Source organism: Piliocolobus tephrosceles, chromosome 9 (genome assembly GCF_002776525.5).
Source record: "Piliocolobus tephrosceles isolate RC106 chromosome 9, ASM277652v3, whole genome shotgun sequence".
Taxonomy (NCBI): Eukaryota; Metazoa; Chordata; class Mammalia; order Primates; family Cercopithecidae; genus Piliocolobus; species Piliocolobus tephrosceles.
The window spans coordinates 112113147-112140062 of NC_045442.1; the positions used below are offsets into that span (position 1 = coordinate 112113147).

The window sequence follows — 26916 nt, forward strand, 5'->3', positions numbered from 1 at the left end:
ATATATATGTGAATAGAAACATGGATTTAAAGATATGAAAGTATAGAAATAGCCTACACCTGATAAAGATATGCTTATACACAATAACAAACATCAGTATAAACAGAGGTTTTGGTGTATCACAGAATTCTCCAATAGATCACAATTTTGACATTATGGGAAGCGACTTGTATTTTTATCATTTTTAGAACTTTTCTTTATCTCCATTATCTCCATTCTCTACTTCCAACATTCCTGGAGATCGAGCTCAAGGATCAGTAAATATTCTCAACCTTAACCATAGCAGATTTCATTCATCCCATATATGTTTGTTATTTTTCCCCATTGGCAGAAGGCTTTATGCCATAAAATATAAAACATACCTTTGACAAACCTGACAAAAACAAGCAATGGGGAAAGATTCGCTATTTAATAAATGGTGATGGGAAAACTGGCTAACCATATGAAGAAAGCTGAACCTGGACCCCTTCCTTACATTTTATAAAAAAATTAACTCAAGACGGATTAAAGACTTAACCATAAGACCTAAAACCATAAAAACTCTAGAAGAAAACCTAGCCAATATCATTCAGGACATAGGCATAGGCAAAAACTTCATGACTAAAACACCAAAAGCAATGGAACAAAAGCCAAAATTGACAAATGGGATTTAATTAAACTAAAGAGCTTCTGCACAGCAAAAGAAACTATCATCTGAGTGAACAGGCAACTTACAGAGTGGGAGAAAATTTTTGCAATCTATCCATCTAACAAAGGGCTAATATCCAGAATCTACAAGGAACTTAAACAAATTTACAAGAAAAAAACAATCATTTCTCATTCCATTCTACCAAATCTAGTCAGAAGTCTGGGTGAGGTGGCTTGGCAGTATCTATGAGCAGAAACCATTCACGTGGCTGCTATATGTGCTTCCGTGGAACTAAGGGAAAAAGAGAAGGAGGGAGGGAGAAAAGAAAGAAGAAGGAAATTCAGGGCAAAGGATATGAACAGACACTTCTCAAAATAAGTCATTTATGCAGCCAACAAACATATGGAAAAAAAAAGCTCATCATAGGCTGGGTGTGGTGGCTCACGCCTTGTTTCCCAGCACTTTGGGAGGCCAAGGAGGGTGGATCACAAGGTCAGGGGTTCAAGACCAACCTCGCCAATATGGTGAAACCCTGTCTCTACTAAAAACACGAAAAAAAATTTAGCCAGGCATGGTGGCACATACCTGTAATCTCAGCTACTTAAGAGGCTAAGGCAGGAGAATTGCTTGAACCCATGAGGTGGAGGTTGCAGTGAACCAAAATCATGCCACTGCACTCCACCCTGGATGACAGAGTGAGACTCTTGTCTCAAAAAAAAAAAAAAAAAAAAAAATGCTCATCATCACTGGCCCAATGAGATACCATCTTGCGCCAGTTAGGATGGCAATCATTACAAAGTCAGGAAACAACAGGTGCTAGAGAGGATGCAGAGAAACGGGAACACTTTTACACTGTTGGTGGGAGTGTAAATTAGTTCAACCACTGTGGAAGACAGTGTGGTGATTCCTCAAGGATCCAGAATTAGAAATACCATTTGACCCAGCAATCTCATTACCAGGTATATATCCAAAGGATTAGAAATCATTCTACTATAAAGACACATTAACATATGTTTATTGCAGCACTATTCACAATAGCAAAGACTAGGAACCAACCCAAATGCCCATCAGTGATAGACTGGATGAAGAATATATGGCACATAAACATCATGGAATACCATGCAGCCACAAAGAAGGATGAGTTCATGTCCTTTGCAGAGACATGAATGAAGCTGGAAACCATCATTCTCAGCAAACTAACACAGGAACAGAAAACCAAACACCGCATGTTCTCACTCATAAATGGGAGTTGAACAGTGAGAACACATGGACGCAGGGAGGGTAACATTACACACCGGGGTATGTCAGTGGGTCCGGGGGCTAGGGGAAGGATAGTATTAGGAGAAATACTTAATGTAGATGACAGGATGATGGGTGCAGTAAACCACCACAGCACGTGCATACCTATTTCAGAAACCTGCAAGTTCTGCACATATATCCCAGAACTTAATATACATATATATACACACACACACACACACATATATCTTCTATTCAAGTACAAAACAGGCCTAATAATATTTAAGTTTACTTTAAAAACTTCAAAACGGTAAAAATAGAAATATGATTCCTACACAAACAGTGACATAATAAAGCAAGCTAAAATGTATGTTTGAGTTTAAAAAAATTGCTTAGGAGACATCTTGAATTCCATTCCAAGGAACTAGTTTTCAAAAGTTTACAATCAGATTTCAGTTTGGCAAGAGGCGACAATGCTGTTTTGAAAATAATTTCTGAAAATAGCTTCCCCAGCAGTTCCAAATGGCAGTCCTGATACAAGGAAGTCTAGGCAATATTGTTACCACCGGGAACATTGCGTTTCTTTTCAGACCTTGAAATTCTGGGAGTCCCTCGAATAATAATAAACTATAATCTTTTATTTTACATACAAATATTTTTTAATGTTAATATAAAAGCTTGTGTATGAACTAAAATTGTCAATCTGCCACTTTTAAGAAAGAAGAATCCATTACGTCCCTAATCTATAGTGAGTTGATATGTTCCATAAGCCGTTCTGGAAGGAGGCTACACTCTGAGCATAAATTGGTATAGATCGCTTTGCTCTCACAGATAACGACACAATAGTTTCTGCTGAATGGGAAAAAGTTTGAAGGCATAAATCAAGATAAAGCAATCAACTGACAAAGAATTACAAAGAGGCCCCATACCTTTTCCTTAGTGAACGCCATGTGACACATTGATTTTCCACTGAAGAATAAAAGCCAAAATCATGTGTCATCAATATAAGCAAGCAAAACTATTTGGTTCAATATGTTATAGTACTTTACAAAAAAAAAAAAAAAAAAAAAAACTTGCAGAGAAAAAACAAACCTGAAATGTTGCACGTGATTCAAACAAGTCTGGATCAGCAGAGACATTTCAGAGGTCATTGCTAGAGAGTCAAGGATACATTAGAGAGAAATAAACTCCTGCTCTTTTGTTTATCTACCTATATACACAGATACCATCTGATTAAGATGATTCATACCAGGTATGGTATTCGATGGTATAGTTATTTACAAAATAATTAATCCCTTATGATCTAATGCAATTTTCTTCATATTACACCTTTACATATGTATATTTAAATACTTTGTTGAGAAGTGGAAGCTAGCCAGGAGACTGTTAGCATATGCAGTATATTTCTGCAAATTCCAAAATGGCAAATAAATTCCACAGTCGAAATTTCAACCCTATCTAGAGGCCCTCAGCTGGATAGCATCATCACAGCAAAAATCTGCAAAATCAGACGTGGCCGTCCCAGTCACAGTCTATTTTTCTCATTCCAGTCTACTAAATCCAGTCAGAAGTCTGAGTGAGGTGGCTTGGCAGTATCTATGAGCAGAAAGCATTCAAATGACTGGTATCTGTGCTTCTGGTGAACTAAGGGAAAAAGAGAAGGAGGGAGGGAGAAAAGAAAGAAGAAGGAAATGCAAGGAGAGAGGAAGGGAAGGAGGCTGGGAAGAAGGGATGGAGGGAGCAAGGGAGGGAGGAAAAAAGGAAGGAATTTACACCAAGTTTCAAAACTGGCCACAGACTGAGAAGGGTTAAGAGACAAATTGAATTTAAAGCATTTATGTTCATACTTTTTCTTACTCGTATTTTTCTTACTCATTGTAGGAAATGAGTAATTCCACTGTGCTCTGATAGCATCCTTCAATAAAGAAGAAACAGATAATTTTCCCCCAGGAGGATTTTGTAGTGAAGGAGATAGCATAATTTTTTTAAAATGTTGTTTATAATATAATTTGTTTTTTTCATTTTAGAGTGTGTTTTAAATCCTAAATGGTACATCATTTTTTAATACTTCTAGTAATAAAATGTTTCTGAAGTTATGTTGCAAATAACATAGGACCATGTTTAATAATGTTAAGTTGATCCCACTTTCCCTGAAATTATATACAGAAATGTAGAAAGTATAAATTACATATGCAGCTTCGTGGAACATTTTTCTTCCAAGTGTGAATTTGCTAGAATTTGCGTTGAAAGAGGCTGGAAGGAGGCTGTTGGTATGAATCCTGTGTGAGCAACACTCAGATTTGTTGCTTACTGAACAGCATGCTAAATCTCGCTTCACAGTGCAAATTCTAGCATAGATCTACAATGCATCTGGGTCAAATTCTTAAAAAGAAAGTTCTTCTCAAGTTAGTTGTAATGGTAGCTAATTTAAAAATTAATGTTCTGTGATTCTGATAAAAACATTTGTGGTGAACCAGCAATAAAGGCAGCTGAAGACAGTGGTATGAAAAAGTTATTTTTCATTATGTACCTGGACGCTCATGTAAGAAATTATACTTTTGGAAGGTTGGTAATATGCTTGTTGTTTAAGAGTTAAAGTGTTTTTAGAAGTTATTGTCAGAATTTTGCTTTAATAGTATGATAAACTGTCCATTCTCTCTCATTTTCATTCAACAGCCTCTACAAATTGAGCCTGGTTCAAAGGTCTTTCTCTCTTGGAATACAACTCCTCCCATGTCCCTCTACATAGGCTGTCCTATAACAAATTATTTTGCTGTCTTGATTTTTCACAGAGACATGCTAGTAGTAGAGAGCCAGGAGAAAGTAAGATGTCCTATATAAAAGACCTGCTAGAAAAAGAAATCAGCACTGAGTTCTAAGGATACTAAACAACTTTTAAAAACTCAAGCAAGCCATACTAAACACATTAATTATAACCAAATTAGATAAAACAATGAAACTTATCCAAAAAGAAAAAGTACATCAACTGTCTAGGTTTAAAATTGTTTAAGGCTGCCATCCAAGGACCATCTATGATAACAAGAACAGTAGTCTGTATTGACGCAAAGTTTTAGTGATAGATGTAACTACATTCTTCCGCTAGTGGTGTTCTGGAATAAATGGAATATCTGCTGATCAAATCTGAATGCATCCCATAATATTAGTATGTAGGATCCCAGATCTGCAGACACTATCTCTTTCTCAGATCTACACTTTCAATATTATGTTAGTTAAAATGAGAAATATGTTAGAAAATGTCTTTTAGAAAAGAAATATTGGCTGGGTATGGTGGCTCATGCCTGTAATCCCAACACTCTGAAAGGCCAAGGTGAGAGGATCTCTTGAGCTCAAGAATTTGAGACTAGCTTAGGTAACATAGTGACACCTCACATCTATAAAAAATTTTTAAAAATTAGCCGGGTGTGGTCGTGCATGCCTATAGGCACAGCTACTTGGGAGGCTGAATCAAGAGGATCACTTGAGGCTGGGAGTTTGAGGCTGCAGTGAACTATGAACATGGCACTGAACTGCAGTTTGGGCAACAGAGTGAGAACTTGTCTTCAAAAAAATAAAAAAAAGAAGAAAAAAAAATTGGAACTATTGTGTTGACATACGCTATGGTACTCTTCCTTACATAAACTATTTCTTTGTAGTATTCTAGAGAATTTAAGACCAATTTACGATTTAATAATTTAGTATCACATATTATAGCATTAGTATAGGATGTTATTATATAATTAGTATAAGTGACCAGTGCTGCAACAACCACATTCCAAAAGGTATTGTGATCCTCCAAAGTTACAATGTCTAAATGTCATTATTCTCCTTCGTAAGAGCATTATACCATAATTTTTTAGCACCATGAAAATCTACAAATGCCCTCTAAAATATATTTAGAAAACATGACAAAAAAACAGATACAGTTTCAGAAGATTCCAGTATTTTGAAAATTAGCCTTTTTGGAATACACAATTGTTTATCTATATAAAATTTGTTTATATAAATAAACAAATTTTTCAGACTAGTGGGGTAGCATGTGGATCAGTCAAAATAATTAGATTACTAAAACTTGTAATCTTATTAGAAAAATGGTTTACTCAGGAAATCATTGGAATTATTGGCCTTCAAGTTGCTATATATTGAATCTGATAAAAATAATTAAGATAATACTTCATTTTTTCAGTATAATATCTCCCTAGTATTTTTTGTTTCTTATTTAACATGGATTATATTTACTTCTGTGAACAATATGGATGAAGATCATTACAGTGTCAAGATCACTGGGTTCAGAACCCGGAAACCTCAAATCTATTCTTTGTTCTTAAATACCTACTAGACTTTAAAGAAGACAGAGTTTCTGGACTCTAATTTCTCTATCTGTAGAATAAATGGGTTAGACCAAAGAACTCCTTTCTGCTTATAAATTTTCTAATTATATGACTGAGCGTACGCCGAGAAAACAATCTCCTGTATAAATTAATGATGGAAATGAAAACCACCATGTTTCATGGAATTAACCACATTAACATTAACATCAACTGCTCAGAAGGACTTAAGTGCAAGTGTCACAGGAATTCTGAAGCACAGAGAACTAAAAATAAGAATATAACACTCTTCATTTTTCAAAGAAGATTTTAATAATTTATATAAACACAGTAGCCTGTTCATAAAAACAAGAAAGGTGACGTCTTAGCATATTCAGGGTTCAGTCAAACTACTTGAATGTAAATCAAAGTAATATTCACCTAACTGACATAATTGGCATGAATAATTTTAAGTAAAACACCTTTATTTGATATTAAATATGAACAATAAGCCAAAACAGAGAGAATTAGTAAATTGATCATTTATTGAAACTGAAATAAAAATATATAATTATTAAAGCCTCTTATATACATGAACCAATCATTGCTTAAATGAGCTGACATACTAGCTCCATAGTTTCAAGTCACTAAGGAATTCTTATGAAGTCAATAAAGAAACCAGAATAAAACACAGAGAATGATGAACTGGAAAGTAGTCCTCGCTTTCTATCTACTAATTAGGAGTACAATCATTCAGTCAAATAGTCATTCAACAAACATTTAGCATACAGCTTCTGGATACCAAGTACTGGGGTAGGCGTAAAGAAAACAAGGACATAGTCCCTGCAATCAGTGAGCTCACAGACAAGTAAACAAGTAAGTATAAAGATTGCATGATTGGCCGGGAGCAGTGGCTCATGCCTGTAATCTCAGCACTTTGCGAGGCCAAGGTGAGCAGATCACGAGGTCAAGAGATTGAGACCATTCTGGCCAACATGGTGAAACCCCGTCTCTACTAAAAATACAAAAATTAGCTGTGCATGGTGGCATGCACCTGTAGTTACTCAGGAGGCTGAGGCAAGAGAATCACTTGAACCTGGGAGGTTAAGGTTGCAGTGAGCCGAGAGCGTGCTACTGCACTCCAGCCTGGTGACAGAGTGAGACTCTGTCTCAAAAAAAAAAAAAAAAAAAAAAAAAAAAAGACTGCATGATAAATGTATATCTACAAAGGGCACAAAGGAATGAGTAGCTAATTCCCTGAAGACATATGGAGCAGTTGGTGTAAGCTTCAGGAAAAGGTAACAGAAACTGAAGTAAAAAACTAACCTGAATTTGAAAAAAATGAGTATTTTCCAAGCATGTTTCAAGGGATAAGTTGCAGGATGCAGAAGCCTTCCCAAGTACAAAAAGAGAATCAACTCTGGACTACTGGCAACTTAAGGCACACAGGAATCAGTAAATGTAGGGATGAGAGGCACACAGAAATATGAGCAAAAACAGGAATTTTGACTTTATTCCATAAATTATGGAAAGCCACCAATGGGTTTTAAGTAATAAAATACTAAGACTAGGTTTCCATTTTAAAAAAATCAATTTGATTTCAGTAAGGAGGTCCAAAAATGAGAGCAGCAAGGCCAGATAGAAGGTACTATTGCAACTAGCTATGGTTGGAGATGCAGACTAAAACTAAGGTGAAATCATTTAGAAGAAAGAGCGTGGATATAAGAGCCATTGGTTTGGCCTCTGAACATCTTTACTGTTACACTGATAACATGGGGATGAAAATAAATATTATTTGTATTTAAACTATTATCGTTACATGAAGATTAAACAAATAACATATTATGACAACATCTGATATTCAAGAAATATTCATTAAGTCTTGAAAACAGGAAAGATGAAAGGAAGGAAGAAAGGAAGGAAACAGGGAGAGGGGAGGAAGGGAGGAGAAAGGAGAGAATATGGGAAGGAGGGGGGGAAAATAATAAGAAAGAAGTAGAAAGCCAGGTATCGTTGCTCACGCCTGTAATCCCAGCACTTTGGGCGGCTGAGTCAGGCAGATCATAAGGTCAGGAGTTCAAGACCAGCCTGGCCAATATGGTGAAACCTCATCTCCACTAAAAATACAAGAATTAGCTGGGTGTGGTGGCACGTGCCTGTAGTCCCAGCTACTCAGGAGGCTGACGCAGGAGAATCACTTGACCCCGGGAGGCAGAGGTTGCAGTGAGCCGAGATCGTGCCACTGCACTCCAGCCTGAGTGACAAAGCAGGACTCTGTCTCAAAAAAAAGAAAAGAAAAAAGAAAGAAAGAAGCAGAAAAAGATATAGTATTTCTTACTTAGCAGAAGCTACTCTCATTTTTCAATACTCTGCCTTTCTAATGTATCACTGACAAGGAAAGAGGCCTTGAATAATTGACTGAAGTCAGAATAGGTAAGGCACTCCACCTGTGAATATAGGAGAGGCCTTAAAAAGTTCATGGAAAACGTATATTATGAAAAAAACTATGCGAAGATTTCAATTTCGGCAGCAAAATAAACTTACACGACTTTATTATAGCATGTCTGAACAGGATCTAGTTTGAGACACTAAGAAGGAATAGACATTAGTTTGAAAAGAGCCCCTATCAGAACAATGTAAATTCTGCTAAAATTGAAGCAAGAACAAACATTACATTATGATAAAGCTTGGGTGAAAGAACGGTGAAATCACTGATGTTTTACAAGAAGCTTGGGGGGACAATGCACCAAAGAAATTAGTAGTTCACAAGTCGACAGCTTTTTTAAAGAAGAAACGAGATGATGTGGAAGATGAAGTGCACAGCGACAAACCATCCACATTAATTTGCAAGGAAAAAAATTAATCTTGTTTGTGCCCTAATTGAAGAGGACTGATAATCAAGAGCACAAACAATAGCCAACACCATAGACATCTTCATTGGTTCAGCTTACACAGTTCTGACTGAAGAATTAAAGTTGAACACACTTTCCACTGCATGGGTGCCAGAAGTGCTGTGCCCAGATCAGCTGCAGACAAGAGCAGAGCTCTCAATGGAAATTTTAAAGAACTAGGGTCAAGATCCTGAAGCATTTCTTTGAAGAACTGTACCAGAAGATAAAACCTGGCTTTCCCAGTATGATCCTGAGGACTAAACACAATCAAAGCAATGGCTACCAAGAGTTGGAAGTGATCCAGTCAAAGCAAAGGGGGATCACTCAAGAGCAAAGTCATGGCAACAGCTTTTTGGGGACATTCCAGGCATTTTGTTTGTTGATTTTGTGGAATGTCAAAGAACAATAATATCTGCTTATCATGAGAGTGTTTTGAATAAGTTAGCCAAAGTTTTAGTGGAAAATACCTGGGGAAGTTTTAGCAGAGAGCCTTCTAACACCACAATGTTTCTGCTTATTCCTCTCATCAAGCAAAGGCAATTTTGTGAGAGTCGCAATGGGAAATCGTTAGGCATCCACCTTACAGCTCTGATTTGGCCCTTTCTGACTTGCTTTTGTTTCCCAATCTCAGCAAATGTGTAAAGGACACCCATTTTTCTTAAGCTAATAATGTATAAAAGACTGCATTGACATTGTTAAGTTCCCAGGACCATCAGTTCTTTAGGGATGAAAAAACGAAGATCACATTTTCAATGTTTATCTTTTAACTTCATTTTTCCACAAACTTTTTGAAGTTCCTCCATACAAATGAGCACTTACAAAATAAGCAGAGAGTCTCATTCAATGAACAGGAAGTTCTGAGCCATCTAAAAATTATTTTAAGCAAGTTCAATGTGTAGCAACAGACTGTATTGGCAAATACCAGTTAGGCTGACTTCTGCAATGACCATGATGGAGAAACAAGAACTAGACTTTCTCTCCCTCCTGAAACAACCAAAAAAATGGCCAAAATATATGCCACAAAAGTTTGCAAGACGCTGTAAAGTCAGTCTCAAACAAAGTGAGCCCAACAACTGCTCTAATTTATGCCTGGAAAAGTTTTCCAGCCCACTACTCCAGGAGAAGAGCCCAGGAGGAGCCCATTGTTCTCCCTGAGCTGAGGGGACAGAGCTGAGAGTTCACAGAAACCATGTTTACATGAGCTCTCAGGACAAAGTTTCAGAGAAGGGGCTGCACAGAAAGAGAACTCCGGAGCTCTGCAAAGGGTCCTCCTAAAGTACATAGCTAAGTACTTCTTGGGACAGGCCTAGAGAAAGGTACCTGAGGTTGGGGAAAGAACACCCAGATAGGATGAAAAGTAACAGTACACGTGCTCACCAATGTCCAGTAATAATGCTTATTTTACCAGCCAGACCAGAAAGACGTCAAGATTCACAGAGATACCTAGAAGGGTCTTGCCTCACTAGTTGGGTGTAATTAGCTCTAAAATGAGAACTGGTCTGATCCCACCTAATGAATTTTTAAAGCAAGACCCAAAAGAGTCAAACTCTTTCCAACTAAACTTAAATACATACCAATACAAAGATCAAGAATATTTATATATACTTCCAGCACTCAATAAGATAAAATTCTCCGTATCTGACATCCAGACACAAATTAGCAGGGAAGCAACAGTAACAATAAAAGACAGAAAAATATGGCTCATAATAAGGAGAAAAATCACTCAGTCAGAACTGATCCAGAGTAAATCCAGATGCCAGAATTATCAGTTTAAGGACATTAAAATGCTTATTAAAACAGTATTCTGTAAGTTCTAAAATAGAGATATGCAAGATACACTAAAGGGGGCCAGGCGCAGTGGTTCACGCCTGTAATCTCAGCATTTTGGGAGGCCGAGGCAGGTGAATCACGAAGTCAGGAGTTCAAGACCAGCCTGACCAATACGGTGAAAGCCCATCTCTACTAAAAATACAAAAATTAGCTGGGCATGGTGGCATGCGGCTGTAGTCCCAGCTACTCAGTAGGCTGATAGCATACTAGTCATTAAAGGAGAAAAGATAGACACCTCTCAAAATAAAATACAGAGAGAAAATAAATTTTTAAAAAACATGAACAGAGCAATAGTAGTAAATTTCAAGTCACTGAATTTATGTGTAATCTAAGTTCCCAAAGGAGAGGAGAAGGAAGATGTGAAAACATTTGGGACTCTGAGTAAGGCAAAGCTTTCTTTGATATGACCCCACAGCATGATTTACAAAATAATATATTGATAAGAAGAACTCATCAAATTAAAAAAAAAAAATCTGCTCTTCAAAAGAATCCATTAAGAGACTGAGAAGACAAGCTGCAGGCTGGGAGAAATATTTGCAATTCATATATCTGATAAAAGGCTTGCATCAAAAATATATTTTAAAAGCTCCAAATTTAATAATGAAAAACAAACAACCCCATTTAAAACTTGGGTGAAAGACTGGAACAGACATTTCAAAGTAGACATTTGTTTGGTAAATAAGCACATATGCTCAACATAATTAATGCTTAGGGCAATGCAAATTAAAACCACAATGAGACGCCACTATCTATTTTTAAATAGCTAAGATTAGCATGACTGATAATAGTCAGCCAAGCAGTGGCTTGGATGTGGAGAAGCTGAAACTCTCATACACTGCTGATGGGAATTAAAAAAAAGTGTAAACTTTGGAAAACAGTTTAAGAGTCCCTTGAAAAGTTAAACATACTTCTGCCATAAGACTCAGCCATTGCACTCCTGGGTATTTACCCAAGAGTAATAAAAGTAGGTGTTCATATAATGATATCAGCACAAATGTTCATAGCACATGTATTCGTAATAGCTCAAACTAGAAACAGTCTAGATATCAATCAATACATTAATGAATCAACTTGCTTTATCCAAATTCATTATGGATACATGCTATGACATGAATGAATCTCAAAATAATTGTTCTAGATGAAACAAGGTAGACTCTAGTGGCAAAACATGCAGAGAGAAAAACAAAATGTCAGACAAAAGAGTACATAGTGTAAAATTTTATTTACATAAAATTTTGACTGTATAAATTACTGTCTAGTGACAGAAAGCACGTCGGTGGTTGGTAAGCGCCAGGAATGAGGGGCCAGAGAAACGTATTATAGAGGCATCAGGAAACTGGAGGTGAAGCATATTTCCATTACCTTGATTGTGTGCTGACAGTTTCAAAACTTTCAATATATTTAGTTTATTATATGTTATACAAAATAAAATTTCTAATACAAATCAAAAGATTGAACTGAAGTTTCATGTGTAATGATTTCCTGAGCCTTTACTGACCATGGTACACATGAAAGCATTGGCTAATTATTTCAACTGACATTAACAAGCAAACTGGTTCCTGTACACTTACATGTACAATTTATTCCTATCCTATTTCTTTCATGTTACATGAGTGATCTTGAAACATCTCTGCATTTTTCTTTACACAAACACAGCATGAGTACCTCCTATCTGCTGGACCCTATGCTAGGTAATTCCATCTACCATATCACAGTTAATTAAAATGTTGGTTGTTATTGCTACTGTTTCTCAGTAGAACAGAAACTATATCTATCCATTATTCAATGGATAAAAAATATCCTGTTTACTAAAAATCCGGGCCCCCCCCCCCCCCCCGCCCCCGTTTTTTTTTTTTTTTTTTTTTTTTTTTTGAGGAGTCATGCTCTGTTGCCCAGGCTGGAGTGCAGTAGCACATCTCGGCTCACTGCAACTTCTGCCTCCTGGGTTCTTCAAGCAATTCTCCTGCCTCAGCCTCCCAAGTAGCTGGGATTACAGGTGCGTGCCTGGCTAATTGTTTTGTATTTTTAGTAGAGATGGGGTTTTGCCATGTTGTCCAGGCTGGTCTTGATCTCCTGACCTCAAGTAATCCTCCCGCCTTGGTCTTCCAGTCTTGGGATTACAGGTGTGATTCAGGCCCCATTTTTTACTCACTGGAATGACAAATCCACACAGCATGGAGAATCTCTGGTTTCATCTTTTTGGGCCTGAATCTTATTATTATTATTATTTAAGACTAAAAGGAGCCTTAGATAAAATCAATCAGAACACTCCATTTGTAACCCAACATGGGTCTCAAACCTCAAGTTTCATGTTTAAGGTTCATGACGAAAGTGTTCCTTGGTTAGTCTCACATCGATCTGGCTATGAAGCTGCTTTCCTGCAAAGTTGATTTTCTCCTGGAAACCAATCCTTGAGTAAATATCATAAGAAGGGTTTATCCACTACATACTAGCTCAATGCAAATTATAATTGACCCAATAAAACCTTAAGAATTAATCTGAAGTGGATAAGCCATTATTACATAAAAGTCAAAGGACATCCTTTCCATTTCATTCCATATGATTACATGTACCTTACGCTGTGGCAGGATGAACGATGTCACACTATAGATGGGGAATTCATTCTCATGCTTACATGTACCTTACCCTGTGGCTGACCAGAACGATGCCACACTATAGATGGGGGATTCGTTCTCAAGCTTTTGGTTTATAATCTGGACAAATCTCCCATTCCAATGTGTTCTTCACTGTACAATCTACATCTATGACTTTTAGAAGATTTCAAAAGGTGACCTGGAGCTAAGTTCTTGGTTACAAAACTGTTAACTAGATTTAGACATTTAGATAGATATAGTGCTTTAACTTTGGGTAACTAAAGAAGTTTAGCACATGCAAAAAACAAAAAACAAAAAAGTTTAGCCAGGGACAGGTAAGAACTTTTTTTCCAGTATGTTATGTGTAGATCAATTTGACTATAGGATGAAAGAACAAATATTCAAGCCCCCTGCAAGTTATAGTCTGTATGATATGCTGGAAAGTAAATAAATGTTCATTAATCAGAAACTGTGAGTTCTGGTCCAAATCCCAGTTCTGCTGCCCATAAGCTATTTGGCCAAGGATAAACAACCAGCACACTAATATTTTTTCTTTGAATCTACACAATTGGCTGAAAGGACTTCTGACTTACCAAAATCAGGAAATTGCTGAGATAATCAGATAGATAATATATAAAATTCCTTTACAAAACTGTTAACAGTCACATACGCATTTGAGCTTGCTATAGTAAGTCTGACTTTTAGAAAACAACATGTGAAATCTGAAGTAAAGAATATTCCCCCAGGAGTAAGGAGAACGATATTCAAATTCTAGTTATTCCTCAGAGAAGCTGATTGTTGAATAAAGCCTGGATTTCTGTTACTTACCTATAAAAAGATAAAAATAAAATGAAATAAGGAAAATCACAGATTTCAGTGTCTATGCTTTTTGCAAAATATCAGAGATTATGCAAAACTCTTCCCTCCACTTCCAGGTTGTTCATTTCAGTAGAACAATTACTTGAAATTGGAATGACCTGCAGCTGTTTCCAATGGCCACATGTTCATCTTCAGAAATTCTAATCTTACATTATTGGAGGTAGTCAAGGAGGAAACAATGTAAAGAGCTCTGATACACCCTCAATTAAATGATAAATGTGTGTCAACATAATTTTGACCAAATTCCACTTACTTTTAGTTCAAAAATACAGTGATCTTTCATATTCCTTAGACATTCAGATGCATTTCAAATGTACATTATAAAACCTATTATCCATACCTGAAAGGGCTGCCTGCTGGAAATGTTGAGGTGTTTCCTAATCCACCTGTTGCCTTGGTTCCCAAATATCTGCCACAGCAGCTGTCCCCTTGAGTCTCTCCAGATTCGTTGGTAGACTGCCAACCTATAAATGTGCTTTCCAAACATGTGGTAATAGAAGCGGAAGGTGCAGCCTTTTGTATCAGTGGCATTAAGGATTGGGCTGAGTAAGGCAGCACTGTCTTGAAAAGCCTGTGGCTCTGAAGATTCTATGTAGAGATAGTGTCCTTTAGCTGTGCCCAGAGTGTTATCTTTCATTGGCCCCGTGTTAAGTGTTGGAGTTGGACCCTGGTTCCTGGTCCAATCAAAGTCATCTTTTGTATCTTGTTCCCAGTTACAGATTCCATTTTCAAAGTTACACTGCAGCTCAGGTGCTGAAATCCACATTAAAAAAAGCAAAAGATAATTAGGGACAAAAATACATGCAACCACATTCTATGTATTAATATTTAAAGAATGCTAGTTGATACTTTGCTCATGCCAAGGTAAGCCACTTTATTTTTAAAAATCCAACACTGAAGCTTTTTTTAAAAAAAGAGTTTCTGTTTCTGAGTGATACATCAATTAATAATATTTTATGAACTAAAGATGGAATTGCTTTGGACATTTTTTTCCAAATATTTTTTATGCACATCTCTTCTCCATTTCTATGACCATAACTCCAGGGAAATGATCAAGACCCCATGCCTGGCTCACTGTGAGAAATGCCTGGCTCACTGTGAGAAACTTCTGGCTCAGTAGATTTCAACCTCAAATGAATGTTCCAATTGCCAGGGAACATTAAAAAACAGACAAACACTAAAGCCCAGAATTCATCTCCAGAGGTGTTGATTTAATTGCTCCTAGTGGTAAAGCCATGCATCAGGATTTTTTCTAAGCTCCCTTGGTGATTCTAACAGGCAGAGCTAAGAACAATCATATGTTAAGAATCACCTGGGGCTCATGGTAAAATTGCTTACTTCATGGTAAAACACTGAAACAGATACTAGCTTGTTAGATATAGGGTGAAGCCCAGAAATCCACATTTTTAACAAGCACCCTGATGTAGATGTTTTCCTGACCTCATTCCCAAATCTCTCATCTTTGGTTCCATCTCATTCCAGATCCTGGTGTCCCTACGCATCAGTACCAAGGTAACAAACTTCAATGACAGTATTACCACTTCCTTCTCGAATCCAAATTCTTTCATCCATGCTCATAGAATCCAAACTTTAAATAAAAACTCCTCTGTCTTTCAAATTCCACTTTCCCCAAATTAAAATGACTGCCTGGTCCTACTACTCTTCCCCATACCCTGCACCATCTTCCCCATGTATTCTAAACACCCCACCTCTTCCTCCACCTCTGTTTGCCCTAATGTTAGGTATGTGCCTTGCCATTTTTTTGCTGTGATTCATCAGTTTGGGTCTTTTCTTCTCACTGGATTGTAGCTCCTTTGAGTTACAGCTTTTAAACTTCAGCTTCCTTCAGTCCCTAGACCAATTCAGACTTAGGAAGAATCTTACAGGAGTCCTGTCTTATCTGATGTTTTGCTGTTAGCAGTTACAGTAACCCATAACCAACTGTGGTCAAAAAATGTGAATGGAGAATTCCTGAAATAAGCAATTCATACATTTTGAGTTGCAGGTCATTCTGAGCAGCCTTATGAAATCTCGTACCATCACAAACAATAGTTATCTCAGTTATCAGATCGACTGTAACAGGATCACAGTGCCTGTGTTTAAGTGTCACCCTTATTTTACTTCATAATGGCACCAAAGTGCAAGAGTTATAGCACAGGCATATTGTTATAATTGTTCTATTTTATTACTAGTTGTTGTTAATCTCTTAATGCCTAATTTATAAATTAAACATTATCAGGCTGGGCGCAGTGGCTTGCTTCTGTAATCCTAGCACTTTGAGAGGCCAAGGTGGGTGGATCACTTGAGGTCAGGAGTTCAAGATCAGCCTGGCCAACATGGTGAAATCCCATCTCTACTAAAAATACAAAAAGAATTAGCTGGGAGTGGTGACAGGCACCTGCAATCCCAGCTACTCAGGAGGCTGAGGCAGGAGAATCAATTGAACCCGGGACGCAGAGGTTGTAGTGAGCAGAGATTCTGCCACTGTACTCCAGCCTGAGCCACAGAGGGAGATTTTGTCTAAAAATAAATAAATAAATAAAAACAAACAAAAACTTTATCATAAGTATGTATGTATAGGAAAAAAACATAGTATCTATAGGACTAGTTACTATTCTGTTTCAGGAATCCACTGGTGATCTTGGAAGCCCACAGGTAAGGGGGAAGTCTACTGTAGTCAATAATTGAAAACTCTACCTAAATTTCTAGGGTAATATAGGAATGTGTCCATTTTTCAAATGATACTCACTGTATTGAATAAATGGTATAAAATGGGCATTTGACAGTCTTTGGTAGAAGGGGACAGGTTTTAGAATTAACAAGTAGTTCTACATTTTAGCTTCATTTACATGTTAGTTTTTTGTTTTAATAAATGTCAACCATCCTTTAACTATTCATCTTAGTAATGGCACTTGGTGCCAAAAGTGAACAAATACTCTGAAACAATAAATAAAAGGGTATGCGAATAAATGCAGCCAGGCGAGAACAAATCATCTGTCTTGGAAAATTACAGAAGAGGAGCTTAGACCTAATGAAGGGAACCAAGTGAGTAAATGTCAAGTGGGAGACGAGCTTTCTTTTGATATTTCCTCACTTGTGACTAATCAAGCCCAGCTGTGATGTGAACTGGGGAGACACAGTGTACCCTCCAGATGTCAGTCTTCGGCTGTAGGGCAGAAGGTGAATGGCAAGTTGCTTCGTTTCTGACATAAAACTGACGCTAAAGCAAACACATTTTTCTATTGTCTGTCTTGGTGCTGACTGCACACTCAAACTTCATTTCCAAAGGGAATACGCCTAGCTCCACCTTTCCGTAAAAGACCGCATCTCTCAATGTATTTCAGGAAATCCAACATGGGATCTGTGGATCTCTAATGTACACTGTGTAATGAAGTAAAATGCCTTGATGGAAAGCCGTGTGAGAAACTGACATTCTTTCACTAATCCATAATCAGAAGAAGTATTTTTATACTATAGTTGTATTCCCATTATCACATCCTACTAAGTGAATATAGGGAAGTTTGAGGGGTAATTTGCTTATTTTTAATAGCACATCAACATTTTTTAATGAGTAGGATTTAGAGAGCTTGAAAAGATGAAAAGGCTTTCTAAATTTGCAAAAATAAATTGGCCTTAGGAAAAGTTACACTTCATATGATAGTCACTGTCAAAATCACCAATTTTAATTATATCCACTCAAATATTGGTGTGTAAATTTCATGAGATGCATGGTAATTCTGAGTTTCATAGGCCTGACTTTGACATGCCTTTGATAATATGTGTACCAAAGATTACATATATGCAAAACTCTCTACAATGATTTATATGGAAATTTCTTAATGTTTTCTATGATGTAGTAAGCATTTTATGTTCTACTTTGGTTTGCAATTAGCATCCTTATTTCATGAACATAAATTTAATACATAAAATAAATAATTTACTTATAAAATAAATTTAATAAATACAATAAATTGCATAATTTATAAAATTTTCATATATAAAATATAATTTATAAAATAAACATAATATTCAAGTATCTTCAATTTTTAAAATCATTGCTATTTCTAGATGAGGAATCTGAGTCCAAGGAAAGATGGAAACTTTTCCTTTTCTTGACAAGGTTTTGTAATTAAAAAAAAAATCTATTAACTTCAAACTTATTTTCTGTACTGCACCACTAAATGCAGCGGGCAATAATGGAGCTAGGTTCAAATTGTACTCCTATGTACTACAAAGGCCTGTGAATCTGGCCTTCCCCAAACCTTCATCCTTATTATATTTTGGGCCCTCTTTCCCCTTCATCTCCTTGCTCCAGCCACACTGGCTATTTTCCATCTGCCTTGCAGCCACATCTCAGGGCTTTTAGTTACATGCTTTGACTTGTGATTTTTTTTTAGATCTGATCTAAGTCCTAATGTCTAGAATGTCCAGTGCCATTATTATGTAAAGTCACAGCACTCTTCTTCATAGTTCCTATCAAAGCTACCATTTCATTTTTGTTTATTAAATATTTAGATATTTGTCTTTCGATAAGATTGTAAGCTCCACGAGGGCAGGGACTCTGTAGCTGTATTTATCATTGTATGTCTAGTATTTGGTATCTAGTATCTAATAAATTCACTTAATAAATACTGATGGCTTGACTAATTAACCACACATACCATTCATCAGTTTTGGAGCTATGCCTACTGTTATCGGTTTGATTGGCAAGATAAAAGTGAATTCATCAAGGTCGACACTTTCAAAACGAGAAAGAGAATCCCCCAACAAAAAGAACTTACTGCAGTTGATTTCATCAGTACGATCACCACAGTCATCTACCAGGTCACATAGCCGAAGCTTCTCTATGCAAGCCCTGGTGTGGTGACACCAGAAATGATCCAGCCCTTCACAGCTCTCAGAAGGAAGGGGAAGAGTACAATTTTCAAATCGGATGTCGTCAATAGCTGAAACCCCATCATAAATGCCCAGACTGACTTTATTTAGTGACAGATGGAAGGGCTGAGAAAGGCGCCCTAGCTTAATGGTTGCCTCCGACCACCGTTCGCCCTGATTGTATAATACTCTCCAAAGCACGGTTGAGTCATGAGATTCTTCCATATGTAGCTGCAGCTCAGCTGCTCCCACTGACAGGCCATAGTTATAGAACCTAAAAAAGAGTAAATGTAAGAAATGGAAGTGATTTATAGAATAGACTACATATTTAACCTTTAGACTTTTCCACTCAGTCAACAGTCAATTTTAATGAGTTATCCTAAGACATTTTACTTTCATGCAATAACTGTGGCTGTCCATTTGCAAGAGCTTATCTGCTGAGGCACACACTCTGTGGTTATCACAACCCTGGGAACTTGTCTCAAGGAGCTCAGTACAGAACAAGAGGAAGCAATCTTAATTAAATTATAATCCACGGTTGGAGCGAAAGAGCCCCTTTCATCTTAAGAAAGAAAACAACATATACTGAGAACACACTCCTAGGTAAAATGAAAATCATATGAATTTAATGCAACAGCCATTTTTAGAGTAAAACCAGCAGTAAACCACAGAAATGAGTAAGTGCAGAGGTATGCTTGTAAACACTTGACCACTAGGGTAACTGACTATTTTGTTTAATATTTACCAGAAGGAAAGTATGCATCCAGGTCCTGTCTGGCTAAAAGTTGGGCTCTGAAGCTTAGCAACTTGCCACAAGCTACTGCCTTTCTTCAGAATGAACATAAAATGCCCTGTTGACATACAAAAACAAAGCCTTCATTAACCTATTGGATTCTAAAATGAGACATCTGTCCCTTAACCCTACACTGAGCAAGATCATTGTCCAAATGAAATTAAAATTATACAATAAAAAAAATCAATCAGTGACTCTTGGTCAAATTTGCTCTGATAAATGTTGAACCACTATCTACATCTCATGCTAAATGATAACCAAAGACAATTGGTAATCTCAGCTAGTTCAGTCAAAAGTATATCTATATGCCATCTGTACCACCCATAAGGGAATCAGTCCATGCAGACAGCATAACTGTAACTGACAATATTCAACTATCCAACTGTTCGCTGTAGTTGTCACAGAACCGTACCAGCTTCCCTTTCTCTACTGAGGTCTAACTAAACAGTAAATAGCAGTGGTTAGAGAGTCCCTGTTTGCTTCTTACCTTGAGATGTGTTGAGACTATGATCCTGAGGTGGAGCCTGGTGCTCAAAATCAGTAGAAAGTTCACTCCGAGAGCTCCACATCCAGTCAAAATGGTCACCACTAATTGCTTCAAACCAACCACAGCTGTTTGCTTCAAAATCACACTTGGAAACTGAAGAACAAAAATGTGACTCTTATGTTGGCTCTCCAAACTGCTCCCATGCCTTGAAAAGGCAGAGCTCTAAAGGAAATCACCTTATTATGCTTCTCTACGACATGAAGGGCAATGAGGGACACATTTCAGAAAATAAAAAAGATATTTTTGCATTTGCAAAAATGGAGTTACCCTTTCCATACTGGAGATTGAGAAGACAGAATTCTCAATTTAAGAAATACAAATTTTTTCCAAATGTTCTGAGAAATAGCATCATTTAGCTCGATTGCTTATAGAATTGTCAAGGTATGCCTAATTCATTCCGATACTCACGTTAGTTTCCCTGCTACTATTACATCAGCTGGGAGGCGTCATTGTTCCTGCAGGGTATTTTATGTTAAATCATGAAAAGCTGCTACTTCTAAACAATTTAATATGTGAAGAATCCCAGATATACTATATTTAATACAATGTGCACCCCAGATTTTTATAGAGCTTAATATTTCACAAAGTGTTATATGCATTGCCTAATTGGTGCAGAAAAGAATAATTTGAACTATTTTTCAGATAAATATGCAGAGAAATCAGTTAAATTCCACAGAGATATTCTAGAAAAGGAAGAGGAAAAAAGGAAGAAGAGAAAGAAAAAGAAAGGGAAATTATAATGTTAGTAATGTAATAGTACAGCTAATAGTTATTGAACACTTTATATCATAGACTCTGTGTGGAATATATATCTATCTAACTTTCACAAACAGCCATATAGGAAGGTATTATTGTTGTTATTTTACAGAAGAAGAGAGGTTGAGAGAAGTTATTAATGTAACCAAGGTCAAATATTTAGGAAGTTATAGAGTGGGACTGTAATCCAAATATTAGGCTAATATTCTTTCTGCAACTGTTGACAATAAGTGTTAACTGTCATTAGATTTAAAACAAAGTAAAGCAAAAAGGTATAATCTGAATTTGCTTGGCATGAACATTCAGCCATTACTACATAGACCAATGTAAAATGAACTTCATTTTCATTGACGATGATTACACTGAAATTCTTAGCCATTGGCTATTTTTATCAAGGAATATACTAATAAACTGCATAGACATAACCTTGCAAAATAAATTAGGAGGTAAACAATGAGTTTAGGGAAAAAAGTATAAACTAAATCACTAAATAAGATTACAAAATGTAAAATTATAAGGGCATTTTAATGTAATAATAAAATTATAGGGAATTTAACCTAATTGTAAGAGCATTTTAACCTAATGATAAAATTATCACTTTGAATCCTGAAAATGCCTCTTCTACATGGAGAAGAATGTGACGGAATAACATTACAAACACCGTCTAAGTTTTTTACGCTTTCTATGAAATGTCTAATTTCAAAACCATATTTACTTTCTATCAAATTTCCTGGCCCAAATTTGGCCAACAAAGTAGTTCTGAATGTTATCAGAATCACAGGGAATGTATAAATACATCTATATATCTAACAATAAATACTTTAAAAGTGTCACATCTACCTTAATATGCAAGAGATAGCGATACTTCAGTATATAAAGACAATTAGAAACAAGTGAAATGAAAGAAGTTTTACTGTATTTAGAGTAAAGATTTATTAGTCAGGCGCAGTGGCTCATATCTGTAATCCCAACACTTTGGGTGGCCGAGGCAGAGTGATCACGAGGTCAAGAGATCGAGACCATCCTGGCCAACATGGTGAAACCCCGTCTCTACTAAAAATACAAAAATTAGCTGGGTATGGTGGCATGCATCTGTAGTCCCAGCTACTAGGGAAGCTGAAGCAGGAGAATCATTTGAATTGGGAGGCGGAGGTTGCAGTGAGCTGAGATCCTCCACCGCACTCCAGCCTGGGTGACAGAGCGAGGCTCCGTCTCAAAAAAAAAACGATTTCTCAAGTAAAGTTTAGAAATCTGTGGCAAAGCAAAATTATATACTGCTCAAAAATTAAAGATAATAATAGTAAATAACACAAGTTAGAAATAAAATGCAAAGGATATTTGTCTTCATATTATTAAAAGCCATCTCTATAAGTAAATAATATGCAAACAACACATACATATACATAGAGTCCAGAGTTTCAAATATACATAGAATCCAGAGACATCAAATGTGGATGTCATTTCAATACCTGGGAAGCAAATGCTTTCGATTCTTATTTCAGACAATTCAGGGAACTGGATCTAGCAGTTATTATTATGTAAATATAGGGAGAAAGCAGGTTATTGCTAATGTATAATATCTATCTCACATAGCTACCAGGAAAGGGAACCTTATTATCTGCTATCCAGGGAGATATTGCTATAGAAATAAGTGAATATGCGAATGGTAGTAAAATTTAAGAAATCATTGCAGTGACTTTGTAGTTCTCTTAGATAAGACTCTTCAAAGATAGTGATTTTTCAACAGATAATTATGCTGTTAAAATTCAAATATGCTTTTCTAGTATTCTTTATTCCTACTTAGATTTAAAAACTCCCCTTGATTGATCATAAATGTAATCATCAATTAAATTAGTCTCCTAGTTAGCCATTAATTGAATATGTGCTTCACTAGAACAGTTTTGAAAAATTATACATATAATGTATACATAGAATTATATATAAATTGTATATAATATATAAATATATATGTGTATATGTAAGCACACACGTCTACAAGTATAAAATTTCTAAGTTAGAAAAGGAGAAACACAATAGCCTGGGTATGTTCTAAAAATTGAGATCCCAGGATTTTTCACTGTTTCTGAAGCATTATTGACTTTCTCAGTTATCATCATCAGAATCCTCATTTTTGCAATAATACTTGCAATTAGCATTTACTCAGGGTTTAGTGTATAGCCAGCTTTGTGCTAGGGGCTGCTACCGGCCTAACAGGACGCCCGTTGACACAAAATTTCTATTTAATAAAAATTATGCCTGTCTGTACTATGGCTATAGGTTGAAAAGCTAATGATTCTACAGCAGCTTTTAGTTACTGTGAGAAAAATTAACTGAATGGCCTCTATTAATTATGTAAATATCATTACAGCAGTTGCCTCTGGAGAAAAGGCGTTAGGGGATACTTGCTGGGCTGGCTCACAGGTACATCCCTGTCGTTTTTTGAGCTCTTCATTGAGATAAAAGAAGATGAATTTATGTAGAAGCCAAAATCAGATTCTTTCTTATTTCAGATTCACTGTCTTAGAACTTCTCTGATGGTTTAGGATGGTTCTACTGAGGTTTGTTGGTAAGGAATAAACACGAAGTGTACAAAAGAGAAGTCTGAAGTCTGAGCTGGTAATTTGGGCCTCACACAAGGATTTAAACATTCATAGGAGGAAATATGTCCTGACTCATCATGTGGTTGAACTTTGAACAATTGAACTCCTGGTGTTAGCCACAGAGGCAAGATACTCATGTTGAGTGAGAAAAACAAAATGAAACAAAGGCTGAACATGTGAGTACTAATTGTAAAAAGTTAAAACCTAGAGCTACCATTGTGACTTACAGAAAGATCTGAACCAGAAAGAACATAAATGTAGAATGAAAAACATCTGTTAATACATATGTCATCTGATTTAATCCTCATGAAATATCAAAGAAAATATTATTGTCCCTATCTTTTTTTTTTTTTTTTTTGTGAGACAAAGTCTCATTCAGTAACCCAGGCTGGAGTGCAGTGACATGACCTCGGCTCACGGCAGCCTCAACCTCCCAGGCTCAGGCAGTTCTCCTGCCTCAGCCTCCTGAGTAGCTGAAAACACAGGTACATGCCACCATGCCTGGCCAATTAAAAAAAAAATTTGTTGAGATGGGGTCTCCTCATGTTGCCCACGCTGGTCTGAGGGCTCAAGGGTCCTCCTGCCTTGACCTCCCAAAGTGCAGGGATTATAAGTGGTAAGCTACCATGCTTGGCCATGTCCCTATTTTATTTTATTTTATTATTTTTTTTAATTTGGGGACAGAGTATTGCTCTGTACCCCAGGCTGGAGTGCAGTGGCCGCGATCTCAGCTCACTGCAACCTCCACCTCCCAGGTTCAAGCGATTCTCATGCCTCAGCCTACCAAGTAGCTGGGATTATAGGTGCCTGCCGCCACACCCAGTTAATGTTTGTATTTTTAGTAGAGATGGGGTTTTGCCATGTTGGCCAGGCTGGTCTTCAACTCCTGACCTCAAGTGATCCACCTGCCTGGGCCTCCCTAAGTGCTGAGATTACAGGCGTGAGTCACTGCGCCTGGCCCATGTCCCTATTTTAGAAGATACGAGAAATATGAGGTTGAAAGAGGAGTGACATGTAATTCTTCAGTGCTCTTTATTATTGTCAGGATTCTAACCCAAACCTAATGGCAAAGCCTATGCTCTTAAAAATTATACAGCTTCTATTAAGTTAAATCATTAATAATGATAACAATTTTTAAACAGCTATTCTATAGCAAGCATTATGCTGTGTGTTTTTAATGGACGATGACACAAAATCAAAACATATATGACCACAGGACACATTCTGGAAATACATGTTACACCATACAATAATAATAGCTGTTAAGTCCACCACATTGACTCTTCTTGCTCCTTTAAAGACTTTTTTTTTCCTCTAGATTTTGTGACCCTGCTGAAAGTTGCATGAAGGAGGACAAAAGTTAATTGAGTATTCTAGTATGTTGGCTTAGGTTCATAGAGGTTGTCCTTTATTTGATTAAACATTTGCTATAAACTCCAAATACATGAATACTGTATTATCTATTTTGGAACAGGTTCTGTAACATTGTAATTCTTTTGAGTTTCAGGCTTTTCCATGCATTCTAATGGTTATGTGTTTGAAGTTATCATAAGTTTGAAGCAATTAAATTCTAGACTTCATCAATAGTTAATAGTTATTAATTATTTAAAACAAAATATACAATAGTAAGACAATGTTTGCAAAAGTACCATAAAATTATTTTAAAGATGTCTATATAAATGAATAGAAATAATTAAATCTTTTAAAAATGCCAATACATAAATAATTAAATCATTATTGTATTTGAAATAAGAATAATTAATTACACTATTCTACCTATGGCTTAAAGGATCTCCTGAGATCCAGACAATGGCAGATAATGCCTCATGGGTCTCTTATGCTTCTACACAGGTTATGAGCAGGGCCATTAACTGCCCCTTTGTTCCAGGCTATGCTTTCAAGGATATTTAAATAGCAGAGCTATGAAAGTCAGAGAGTGACTCCCTCTACAACAGAAGGCAAGTTATTATCCTGTAGAATAAAGATAATGTCTCTTTCTAAAGAAAAGGTCAGACAAGCTTATTTGCAGCCCATTATAAAAGATTTGAGTTCTATAAGTTTAGGCCTCCTTAGTGGTGATGCAAGCCTGCTTCATGTGTACATCTATCTACCTCAGCACCTCTCTATTGGCCCCTTACTCAGGGGACATGGGGAGCAAGGAGAACCAATGGAAATATGTTGCTCACAACATTTGCTATATTTGTCACAGTAAAAAGTCATCTGTCTGTGACACAGGAATCTCACCTCTTCTGTCAGCATCCATGAAACAATGGCAGGCTAACTTGTTTCCTTATCAGTCAGGTAAAATTGTAGACCCTTCACAATACTTGACACTACATTCAGTATCTATGTATACTACCACTTTGCAGTGAGTCGAGATTGAGCCACTGCACTCCAGCCTGGGTGACAGTGAGACTCTATCTCACAACAAGAAAAAAAGGAAAGCTTAGACTCTAGTGTGGGAAATTCATAAGCAAGTAGGCAATCATGAGAGAGTAAAAACCACTATGTGCTCATTCATTCATTATTCATTCATTTGACAAAAACTTAGCAAATATATGCTATATGTCTGCACAAGTATAAAGTGTAAGAGCACAGCAGGCAAAAGAAAGAAAACCACTGTACTCATGGATTTTTACATATGAAAGCCAGGGGGGTGCGGACATTAGTGGAGATAACAATAAAAACACAAGATAAATAAGTAATGGTAAAAGGGCTAATAAAAAAATAAAATAAGGAAGAATATTGAAAATGTTAGAGCAAAGGGCTGTAATTTTATCAATGATCAAGGAAGACTTTATAGAAAATTTAGCAACTAGGTAAATGGCTGAATGGGTAGGTGAGGAAGCAAGTTGTGCAGCTATGCAAGTAAAGGACACTCACCACCAAGGGAACCACAGGGACAAAGTCTTGAGGCCAAAGCATGCTTGTCATGTATTCAGATGTATTCAGAGACGAGGGCATCACAAGGACAATAAGT

General features: G+C 36.7%; 1 protein-coding gene across 1 annotated transcript in view; it reads right to left on the reverse strand.

Annotated features, from left to right (window-relative positions):
* Positions 1-26916, reverse strand: part of MALRD1 (MAM and LDL receptor class A domain containing 1) — a 701386-nt gene that overhangs the window by 515709 nt on the left and 158761 nt on the right. Inside the window, exons 15-18 of the mRNA XM_026454821.1 lie at positions 20521-20673; positions 19986-20091; positions 19147-19514; positions 14706-15118 (exon numbers count right to left, since the gene is read on the reverse strand). Of these exons, the coding sequence (XP_026310606.1) occupies positions 14706-15118; positions 19147-19514; positions 19986-20091; positions 20521-20673 (1040 nt within the window). The remainder of the gene's footprint in view (positions 1-14705; positions 15119-19146; positions 19515-19985; positions 20092-20520; positions 20674-26916) is intronic.